Here is a 12,324-nt window from a genome sequence, read left to right on the forward strand (position 1 = left end):
ACAAATAATCAGTTTGACTTCAAATGTGAACTTGGTGTTTAAATAAACTTAGCTTTAAAAAAAGAGATACATATGCAAACATTTAATAAACTGATTGGAATAAATAATTCCAAAAATCCTGTATGTATACTGGGTTAGGGTTCAGCCTCCTCGTAGTTTTGATTACTTTACTTTGAAGGAGGAGTTTAGTTGCTTATACTTTAGATGGAAAACTTAACTTTTTTCTTTCAGACATGAATAAATGAACAGCACATTCAGTCCTTATCTAGAATCAGTTTGTTGAGTCTGATTAGTTCAGTGAGATCATCAGCAGCACTGAGGTGCAGTCATTTCTCATTGAGCAGCTCGTGTATACAACTGAACTCTGACATTGAGCCACATTATTGCAAATATTGGGGGTCTTCCACATACCCGTAGAGACCAGCATAACACCTCATTTTACAAGTGCTCAATGGGGTTATAGCCAGATCTCTTGTAGGTCAGCCTTCTTTTCCCTCACCAAAAAGCAGAAAAAAGCCATTTATTTGTGCATCTGAGATATTTGATCAGTGATATTCGAAACTGTGAGAACTGGATTAATACTAAAAGCTGCAGGTTTTCGGTTTAGGTTCTTGCTTGATGATAATTTGTAAGTATAACCCATTGAAGGCCAGCATCATCTGTGAATATAAGGCTTTATACTGGGCACTGCTTTGTTGCTGTAGCCGACACAAGTCCAGTTTAAAGAGAGCATGTAAACTGGGAAAAAAAAATACTAAAGAAAGATTATGTGTGACAGCTCAACATTCTCATAGCCTTTCGAGAACAGCAAAAAAAAAAAGCAAAAAACAAGTACCAAATGAGTATTTGCTGCCTCTAAAAAACAAAAATAAATAAAAGAAAAAAAAAAACCAAGAGCACTACTTTTTTTGTATTGGTATTCAAAAAAGTTTAACTAAATAAAACAAAATACCCAAGAAAAAGTCCTCACTTGGAGAAGTCCAAACATTTGACAAGTACTGGATATATGGTACTGTGGAATATATAACTTATTAAAAATTCAGACAATAAAGATCTTTTTTGTTTTATTTGCCCAAATACTTGAACTACAAGGACATAAGAACACCCTCAGCTATATAAAACATCAAATTCTGTCAAATGACCAGCAGTACAAACTTGTAAAGCTTTGCTGTCATAGATATCTCTATAAACCAACATTAGGGAGAAGAAACAAGTAAAATGTGAATTTAACTGAGAAACCCCCAGTGTGAGTGAAAGACTCACCGGCATCAGAAATCACAGATGAGGGTTTGCAAAAAATTAAAGGGCTAACAAAACAATAAGCACTCAATACAAAAAACTGTATTTACAGAAAAATTACATTGTTTTTCCTTCTAAACCTTAAATCCTCTGGCAACTTGGTTCCTCAAATCCCTTTTACAAACTTCCATCCGTCAAAAGAAGCAACTACAGTCCTTTTTCCCCTCCCCCGGATATTTAAATAGTCTGCGCTGGTTTTTTTTAACGGTCTTTGATGAGATTCTTAATGGTCAAAATCCTCTATCATTACAGATCAATAACAGTTGCCATGTAATCAATCCATCTGGAAACACAGAGACAATGTGGAAGTTGTGTCATCATTAATACAGATTCAACTGATGACATGACAGCAAAGTCCTTTGGAGGAAAAACAAAAAACATAAAAAAAAACTGAATAAGATCTACATTCATGGCATTGGTATGATGTCCTCTCATAGGCACATACATGCACGCTGCAGTCACATCATGGTATGCAACAGAACAGCAAAAAGCACACATTAAAGCAAATAAACACACACATCCTCATATATACAGTTATGTGCATGCTTGCACACAAATTCAGAACAGGTTTACATTAAGTGCACACTTCTATTTTTGTATTTCTTTTGGAGGAGGGATACGCACTAGACAAAACTTAAACGGATCACAGTCAATACCATTAAAACTTCAAGACAAACTTGAATAATAATGAAAAAAAAAAAATTGCAAGAAAAGATGAAACCATTTAGTTCAACGTCCACATTTCCAGATGGATCAAATCTTTACAATAAAAAACAAACTCCATCAGTAAGTAAACCGAATGCTAAAAAAAAAATCAAATTCTTTAAAAAGAAAAAAAAAAAATCATGGGCCAATATTCTAAAAACAATCATACTTTGGACTAAATGTGAAGAAGTGTTCTGCCTTAAAGACAACTGTCCTGATTTATCAGAAACGGCTGAAATAACAGAGTCAAAGAGGATTGTTCAAGACTGATGGACTGACCTAATGAGGACTCGTTAAAGTGGATCCTGCAGCGCTTCGGAGGGATTTTCACACCAAACCTTTACAATTAAATATAAGAGTGGGCGTAAATCAACTTTTGACACAATCTTTCAAAACATGTCTGAAATTTCCACAGAAAACTGAATTTATCAATGTATCTGGAAGCTCTTCTAAATCGTGAAAATGAAAGAAAATCTGAATAAACTTCAACACGTTTAGTGAGAAATTACAGGAAGAAGTTACAGTCCCAGATTGCTCCCAATCGGAAATTAGATCGTTTAGATGCAATACTTTTGGAAAGATTGACTATAACATGACTTTTAACAAGTTCGGTGTTGATCTAAGATGAATTTACTCTCAATCACTGCAAATTCCCTGGAAATGGTGCAGTCTATCCTAAGGCCTGTATTTAGATTGGCGTCAGAAGAACTTTTTACATCCACTTCAACCCGATGTAAAACAATGAAACTGTGACAAATCTATGGGGGAAACACTTTAAAGACATCTTCTGTGAATGAGTAAGATCTGAAATTTTCCAGCAACAAAAAGACATTCATAATGGCTTGACTTTTTTTTTTCCTGAAAAAATACCACCTCTGTAAGAACCAAATCATAAAATCTACATCATAGCTTGAGGATACGGAACAAAGCAACAATATTCTGGAAAAAAAAAAAAGATGGAAACATTCTGAAGAGTGCAATTTTTTAGTGCCCCGCACACATTTCCCCGTCTCTCCCCACCATACTCTTCTTTGGCTCATGAAGCCTGTTTGCAACTCATGCCAACGATCTGTAACTAATAAACAGAGTACTAAACAAAACACCAGGAGGTGAATCATTTCCCTACATGTTAAAACTCTAATCTGATACCATTGAACCTGCAAACGTAGATCAAAACTTCAGGAGTAGAAATGTTTGTGACATCACCAGACCAGTGGGATGCCGTTTTTGGCATAATATTGGTGGGCTAACCCATGACACCCAGGAAGAAATTAGGCTGATTTTTATTTAGGGGGGCAGCAGGTTTTGTTGTTTTGTTTTGTTTTTTTTTGCTTGGGTACAGCAACTAAAATTGGGTGTATGAGATGGATGAAGCAATGCAGGGGCCCCCTCTGGTGGTAGGAGAAGAGCAGGGTTGGCACAGTGGCAGAGCTCCCTGGACTCTTGGCTCAGCTCAGCGCTGCTCAGTTAGTCTCGCCACGACGTTTTAGTCCGAATCCGAGTCCGACGATCCCTCTGAGTTTGACTCGCTGCTGCTGTCCTCTGACTTGTTCTCTTTGTCCTCAGCCTCGTCGTCGTCCTCTTCTTCATCGTCGTCGTCATCATCCTCATCATCCTCCTTCTTCTTTAAACGAAGAAGGAAAAAAAAAAAGGAATCAACACAACCTTCATTCATGTCTCACCATCGCCGCAAACCAAAGATAAATGATACTCACATCGTCGTCATCATCGTCGTCTTCGTCCTCGCTGGAAGAGTCTGCCTCTGAGGAAGCCTTCTGCTCGTCATCGTCATCATCGTCATCGTCGTCTTCCTCCTCCTCCGTGTCCTGTCAGCAAACACATTATAATGACATGACTGTTATGTGCAGAATAGTTCCCACACGGTGTGTCTTAATTATTTTTTCATAATTAATGGCAGTATTAAATGCAACAATCATAAAGATTCATCAATATCCACACTTTCCACTCAGGATTATGCGTGGACCATACCGACAAATCAACTCTGGTTTGTTTGGTTATTTAAAAAAAAAAAAAAAAAAAAAAAAAGAGCACTATGTTATTGTGGAGGATGGCTCACCTGCCTGGAAAGCAACCATAAAAAAGCAGTAAAAGGATGAAATATGTAAAATATGTTTCACCACAGCACTGCAATGGACTGGTGACCATTTATGTGTACTTTACTTCTTGCATAGTATTTCCTGGGAGAGGCTTCGGTATAAAAACAATGGATTCATGTTTCACCACCTGCAGGATAACCACCATCTTTATACATTAAAGTAAAGGCAATATTCAGTATGTTATATGTGTTATAATGAAGCATAATTAAACATTATCTTGTCCTTTGCAACTATCTAGTGGTGTCCGACTAGGGTTGGGCTTACAGTGCAATGTGAAGAGTTAACTGGTGACATTTTATGCACAACGGAAAGCTTTGAAAGTTTTGCAATTTAAATACAATCAACTCTGCATGAGGTTGATTTCTTTTTCCCCCTTTGTTGTCTGTGGGCAACGGCCTTTAGAAGAAATGGGACCTCATTTCAGATATACGGTCTAGTTCATTGATTTCCACCGTTCCAGTATTATTTATGTACCAAACTGCAGCTAGATTGTTCAAAGGAAGCAGAAAGTGAAAAGCTCGGGAGATGTTTTTCTCTGTTTCTAAATATTTGTAATGTAGTTTATAGAAATAATTCTTATGTAAACAGTCCAGATGGCGGTCCTGTAGCGTTTCACCTCTGCTAAACATCTCATTTCTCACTGGAAACCAGTTACAATGTAGTATTTATGTTCTGTTTACAGAACAGAGTAGATTTAGTTGGAAGGGGACTTATTTTGTTGCCATCAAGAGCTAGAAAGCCACGAGGAGCATTCATGTGATTTTACAAATGTAACTCAACAATTGAGATGATCGTAACGCCCTGATCATGTCTCTGACAATGGAGTGTGTAACTGCGATGTTCCTATTCACACAATGAAATACGCAAAATAAAATAAAAAAAAAAAAACAACAACAATTAAATACACAATAAAAAATACGCAAAGCGGAGCGTCCGAACTTACAGATTTCTTTGACTTGGCCTTGGGGCCTCCTGGTTTTGCGGGGTTTCTTCTTTTCTGTAAAAAACAAAGAAGACAACGTCAACGTTCCTGGGAAAGATGCTAAAAAAAGGAAAACGAGTTGAAGCCGAGGAAGAACAAAACCTTACTTGTGAATTGTATTCTTTGTAAGTGTTTCTTTCTTGTGAAGACAAACTCTGTGGAAAGAAAAACAAATAGCTTGATGAGTATGAACTTTTCTGAAAGTGGTAAACATGTCTGGAAGTCCATATCCACGTCTTACAGCGAGCCACTGCTCCAGCAGGACTTTGTACTGTCTTTGCTTCTCCTCTGCAATCTTCTTATAGCGATCCTTGTCCTTTAACGGCAACCTCTGCCATCGGCTGCCAATCTCAGTCATCCGTTGCTTCATTGGGAGGTGATTCAGCTCTCCGTTGGACAGCATCTCCTGGGAGAACTTCTGATATCCGTTTCTAGTAGGTCAAACGCATGGAATAAAAAACCATTAGTCTGGGTTTCACAAGCTTACCCAGGCCCATTTCACACGGGCGAGCTGGATGTTGCACACTTACGATGGCGGTTTCTTGGGCTCGCCCTCAAACTTCATCTTCTTCCCTGAGGCAATGGCAGCAGCTGGAGAGCGCATCTCACACAGATCTCTCTGTGGAGGAGAGATAAGTCAGCAGTTAGTACCCGCTGGTTCTGTGTACAGATGATGTAGATCAAACAGACTGACATCATATCTTTTCTGGTCCTCCGCTGCCTTTTTGATCCACATGATCTTCTCCTTTTTCTCCATGGTGCTCCAGGCGGTTTCCATCGCTTTCTGTGCCTTTGGCCGGTCGTTCTGCAGAGTAAAGACACAGTAGTCCATTGTTAAAAAGCTGGAAAACAGATTTATTCATGTTTAATTCCTTTTTTATGGCTCTTATGAATCTTTTTATTAGATTAAATTTCCTGATACCTTTTCACAGAGTAAAATGTGATAGTTTATATGAAATTGGACTGAAACATGCCTTAAATCTGGCCAGGTAGTCTCCTATAACACTGTGCTGCCAGATCTCCTGAGCGGTCTTGGGCGGATCCGGTAGATGACTCCGATCTTCTCTTTCTTTCTTCTCAGACTCTGCTTTGAGGACCGTTTCTAAACGTTTATACTTCTCCTATATCCCACAGGGTCAGACCAGGAAAATCATTTAAAAATTGGATTCCAGATAGTACACTTCAGTATGTTTAAGACCATTTTGGAACGATACAAGACCTTCTTTTTATCTGGCAACTCGTTCCACTTGCGCGCCAGGAGTCTCATGAGCTCGCTGTCAGAAAGGTCCGGCCGCTCCTGCTGCAGTTTGGGACGCTTCTCCTCAGCAAATATAAACATGGCGGAAATGGGCCTTTTGGGTTTTTCAGGACTGACCTACAGATGGCAGATGAGAAGATAAATGTAGTATATCTGGATTAAAAATATAAGATGACGCTGTATTTTTTCGGTGATATAAAACAAAAGGGCGTGGATTGTAAACCTGATGAGACACACTTCTACTACATTTAAAGTAACACTTCTTTTCTTGACATAATTATATTACCATGGAGCGAAATACACTGAAAACTTTTTGTGGTGTTAAAAATCTCACCTTTGCTTTAGAGTTTTTCTTTTTAGAGGCTGGACTGCTGGATCCACTGCCCTTCTTAAAACCAATCTTCTCCTCACCCAATACCCGCTGTTGCTCCTGCTCTGGTAAAGTCTATAAACACCACAAAACAAGGGAAAAAAAACCCATAATAATAATAATATAGTGATAATATAATAATAGTTAACGTAAAAAATCATTAAAATTAAGACTTACACTGAGGAATCTGTTCATCTCGATCTCGTATTCCTTCTTCCTCTGAAAAATGTGGACAGACAGGAATAAATCCAGGAGAAAGTATATGACAGCAGGGCTTCTCGGCTGCATGGAGGCAAGGATCGTGAACTCACCTGCTCGCAGCGTTTCTGGTAGGCGTCCTTCTCAGCCTGTTTCAGCAGCTTCCACCGCTGGCTGCACATCACCATACGCTCTGTGCTGGGAACATCCTTCATGCTCGACATCAGCTCCGCGCAGAACATTGAGTAACCGTTTCTGAAAGCGTTCACACACCAAAGGTTACTCCTAAATGATGTTCTCATGTAGCTGCAACCTACAAATCCACCAGCAGCAGCGACTCACGGAGGCGGCTTGTCCGGTCGACCGTCAGACTTATCCTTCAGGTGCCGCTCCGCCTTGGTCAGGGTGGACTTGACAATATTTTCCTGTGTCATGTTTAACTCTGGATGCTGCTGGATATATTCCCGCATTGCTTCCTGGAAATATTGCACACGCACGGTTAACGTGGATTAAAAAATGCGCGTGCAGACAATGTGTAGTGATAACAGCTCTTACCTCGTACTGTTTCTGCTGTTCCAGGGACTTTGAGATCCATTTGAGCCTCTTTTTGTCAGACAGCTGTGTCCACTGTTTGCCAAGACTGTCTTTGATGTCTTTGGTTGTCGCCTGGTGCCAGATAAATAAAGTTAACATCAGTGGAACAGCACACTTACACTTTAGAAAGCTCCATTGTGTAAATTATAAATCCTTGGGCTTACATCTGGATGTGTCTTGAGGAAGGCTTTCTTTTCATGGTTGTACCATAACTGTTGGGGCGTCTTCGGCTTCTCTGGGACATTTGAACCTTTCTTGGTCATACTCTCCATAAGGTCTGGATGTTCTTCCCTGTAAACGCATGAAAAATCAAGGCTAAAGCACAACTTGGTCTGGATGTTCTTCCCTGTAAACGCATGAAAAATTAAGGCTAAAGCACAACTTTCCTCCTAATGATTCTGCAGACGGACTTCACATGCTGAATATGAACGACTATCTATCTAATAAAATTGTTTTGAAGTAATCTCACCTGAATTTCATCATGCTTTGCACAAACGATTCCTTGTCTCGTAGGAAGTCGTCAACATATTTTTTCTGCGGTTGCGACAAGAAATCAATCATTTTTCAAAATGTATCAACAAGTAAAGCAGTGAAATCGAACAATCTTTTTTTTTAATCGTTTTTCGCACTGACCTTCTTTTTGTCCGGCAACTCTCTGTACTTCTTGGAGAGGATTTTTGTAAGGTCTAGGTTGCTCATTTCAGGGTGCAACTTGGCGTATTTGGCCCTCTTTTCCATGAAGAAACGGAAGTATGGAGTCAAAGGCTTCTTAGGGAAATCTGGATGCTTCTGTAGATGGAAAAAAGTGCAAAGATTTCATCCTGATGCTCCGCTCACACAACTAGTTGTCCTTTAATTACAGGGAATATTAAAACCAACGTACCTTAATTTTCTTGCCTTTATAAGGGTTCTTGATGTAGTCCTGAGCATCAAATATTAGCTCTGTAAGAGTTCTGAACTTTCTGATCTGTTTGGCAGAAAAACAAAAATGCATACACTGAAATAAAGAACTAGATAAGTTGTGGGATTTATCTGGCAAATCAAGTCAGTTCAAGTTGGAGAAACCAGACAGCTTTGCCTACACAGAGCCTGAATTAAAGACCAATGCAAGTGACTGGACTATACACACCACATAAACTGCATGTAAGGCACACTCCGCTCAGATTGTAAAAGCTGCATATACACCTATCTCAATTGTATGCTTACTACATATTATTTGGATGTTAAGATACAAGGTAGAAGTGGATTAATTCATCCATTGACTCTGCAGAAAGTGTTTTCTTCTACTTTGTGTATTTATAGGCAAATGATTGCTTAATAGTTAATATTTTCCACCATGAGGCACATTTGTCTCAATAAAGGAAAATAAACTGAACACTCTGGCAGATAACAATAGTTAATGCGGCACCCTTCTCTTTCTGGCAAATGTTTCCTTCTCCATGTAAGAGATAAACTACTCTCCAGCTGCTTGTCATCACTTCGAGCTACCTCGTGTGTTAGCCATAGGAAAAGGAGCAAGCCCACGGACTGATTACATGTGGGAACAACTATTCCTGCTCTACTACTTAATGTTAACATGTTTTCAAGTTGTGCAAGGGACCAGCTCTAAGTACTACCTCCCTATCTACACCTTTGGTGGTGAGTTTTCCACTGAAGGTGACCAGTAGTGTAAATAGTTACTGGGGGTGAAATTTCATCCCCGGCAGTCTGTTGAGTATTTTGTTGCAGTGGTGGTGATGTAGGTTGTCAAGGAAAGCACCACTTGAAGATCCTGATGAGCATTACTCCATGTCTCACCTCTTTTGAGACCTCCTGCCACTTCTGCTTGCACATCTCTGCTGTGTAAGAGTTGAAGGCCACCTTCTGCCAGTCAAGGTGGGACTCGGATGTTTTGTATTTAGTCAGGTCTTTCTGAGGCAAGGCCACTTTCATGGCCTCCAGCAGTTTTAGGAGGTCATCCTGCGCCCACACTGTCAAAATAAAACAATTTTTTTCCCCCCAAAAAAGAGCAACAATAACGTTCTTTGACCATTTACTTTGTTAAAAGTGTCGCTGTATCTGTGTATAGTCATAAATAAAACAATAATACACTTGAATTAACTTTTTAGTTTTATTTTGTGCCAAACTACAACAAATCTGTTGTAAAATCTCACCTTGGTCTTGGGTCGCTGCCTCCATTTCTCCGTTCATTTGTGAATACACTATGTTTGATCTAAAAAAGAGAAAAGAAAAAGAAAAAATGTAATAAGTCAGAATCAGAAAGGCTTTTATTGCCATTGTCTTTGAACAATTCACAGACTAGGAACTTGTTTTTGTGATAAGGTGCTGAATAATAAAAATAATAATAAAAACACTGAATAAAGATATAAAATCTGAATTAAAAACAATAGGTTATTTAAACATCGATTATAACTCAATGGGAAATCTGTCATCTATCTATATATATATATTTTTTTTTTTTTTTAAATCACAAGTTTATCTTTTTAAAATTTCTCAGTTAACTTTATATGTTCATTATTTTCATGTTTGGGAGTGAATTGAGCTATGTGAACCTGATGATCCAAAGAGAATTCAAATCTGCCTCGACATAATGGTTTATGTTCATTACACCGCCCCTAAAACGTTTACGCTACATGGTGAGACATAGGCTATTGCTTGTGACGGCTTCAAATCTCAAATAACACTGCAGAGAGCTTCAACTAGCTGCGACTACAGGAGTCTCCGTCGGGCAAATTTTTGCAAACCGGAATTTGGCGAATTAGTTGTGTCCTTATTCCACAACAAAAGTATCGTGGACACGCAGGAGCGACCATTTTCTCGCTCGGACTTCTCGGTAATGGAGGATTTTCAGTCGGAGCGGAGGTTGGGGAGGATCCACGGAAGGAGGAAGCGAATGGACGTGGACGGACAGGCAGCTGTAGGCAACCAGCTGACCACGGACGGGGGATCTGCTTTCGGTCTTCGAGAGGCAGGAATGGTAGCTGGGAAGCACTGCAGCCAAATGCGCCACACTCGACAGAGGCGCCTCATCACCGTCGGACGCGGATCTAGCTCCGCCATGAAAACCTATAATCTTCTCCTGAAGTGTTTACCCAGAAAGGAGCGAGGAAAACGAAATAATATTCGTTTGACGTAAATAAATGTACTTTTAGAGTATTTCCAGACCGCTTTATTCGTGGTTTTGGCGCAACGTGGTTGAATTTCGGAGCAAAAGCTAGAGCCTTCTTCAGCGAGGCGTAGCCGAGCTGAGCTCCAATGATGGCGGACGCTTGTTGTTCAGTCTTGTCCTTAATGGTCTCAACTCAACCGTGTGGCCTAGCTTCACTAAAACTGCAAATATCGACATTTATGTGCATTCAGAAACGCCAAAACCCTCATTTAGACTTCTCAGAACATCGAATATATTAAATTTAACCAAAATTACAACACATGGACTTCTAAATATTAGGTACTGAGGCACTGCACGACCAAGGACAACTAAGCACGCAAAAAGTAGCTCAATTTTGGTTATTTAGAGGTACATTTGTTAAAATTTTCCTTTGAAATGTTAGTAGGTTTGATTCTTTTTTTTTTTTAAACAATTTATGTTCTACGGAATCACATTACGTGCTGTTTACAACACAATTTCTAACAATTAACTTATTTCGCCCCCGTTATAGATCTTGAAATATGGTGTAATGAGTCAATTGTCGTACAATTTGGTTGAAAGGACTTGCGAAGCTGCAGAAATAAACTCATATATATATATATATATATATATATATATTTCAGGGTTAAAATGGTAACATTGACCTCTTTTTTTTTAGTGGGTTTACAGTTATGGCTAGAAATTAAAGCGGTAAACGGTGCCTACACGGTCGGGTTGAGCCGACAGGAAACACGTTAACCTCCGAGGCAGAGCAGCTTCTCTGGCGCGACAACAGCTCCAGGTCCGCCATGCTTCAGCCCTGCTCTACAAGGAAACCTACCGTGACAAGGTCCAATGGCGCACTGCAAACACTGAAAACGGAGCTTAAACCTAAAGCCAGGGCGTTGCAGACTCCCCTTCCTCGATCCAAAAAATCGCACAAGCGAGGACGAGAAGGCGGGCTCTCCGATCTCGGTCGTCGGTGGTTCTGGGCTAGTCAGTGAGAGAAAGAGGGGGAGAGGGAGGGCGAGTCTCTGCACGGTGAGATATTAAACCGAGATCCCTGATGGCTGAGCGAGAGAGGCGGCTAGCTGTTCCGCCAGTAGCCGCATGGAGGTCTCGGCGCGGAAACCACCGTTCATCCCACCCCCCACGCAAACAACACGGTTAGACCGCAAATAGCTCCACTTCAATTAAAATCCTGTACTTATTATAATCGCTTGGTGTAATTTAAAAATAAAAAATCCTAAATATCTCCGGGTCTTGCGTTCAGATTCTCCCTCGCTGCATGAGACCAGAAATGCGGGTATGGCCGACATCGTCTCTACTACTCTTCCACAGCCGTCGGTGTGTTTTGCTAATACAGAGGAGCGCGTCAAAAACCAACATTAAAACTATATATTTCTACTTTTTTTTTTTCTTTTTCACGGTTTTTGAGGTTTCTTTTATCGCGTGCTCTCATTGTTTTGTGATGAAGCCGAGTGGTGGCTTACCTGTCTCGACGTGAGCTTCGGTGTCGCTGTGGAGGAAGAAAGGGAGGGTTGAACGATAGCCAGCACTGCGCCGTCGGTCCTGGGCTCCAGTCCCCGCAGAGATGGTCCTTCCCCCCGCCTCCATCTCACTCTCCGTCTCCCTCCACTCAACGCGCAGCAGCTCTTCTCTCTCCATCCAACC

General features: G+C 40.3%; 1 protein-coding gene across 1 annotated transcript; it reads right to left on the reverse strand.

Moving 5' to 3' along the window:
- Positions 1-1,076: 1,076 nt before the first annotated feature.
- Positions 1,077-12,324, reverse strand: ubtf (upstream binding transcription factor). The gene is given in 22 exon segments (XM_079252691.1): positions 1,077-3,628; positions 3,720-3,830; positions 5,065-5,118; positions 5,211-5,258; positions 5,345-5,534; positions 5,634-5,722; positions 5,798-5,908; positions 6,078-6,224; positions 6,323-6,478; positions 6,696-6,806; positions 6,909-6,950; positions 7,043-7,184; positions 7,272-7,405; positions 7,485-7,595; positions 7,688-7,814; positions 7,993-8,057; positions 8,157-8,312; positions 8,407-8,490; positions 9,321-9,493; positions 9,677-9,735; positions 12,144-12,261; positions 12,264-12,324. Coding segments are annotated over 22 exon segments (2,421 nt in total). The 5' UTR covers positions 12,319-12,324; the 3' UTR covers positions 1,077-3,490.

Source organism: Telmatherina bonti (assembly GCF_933228915.1).
Source record: "Telmatherina bonti genome assembly, chromosome: 14".
In the NCBI taxonomy this organism is placed as follows: domain Eukaryota; kingdom Metazoa; phylum Chordata; class Actinopteri; order Atheriniformes; family Telmatherinidae; genus Telmatherina; species Telmatherina bonti.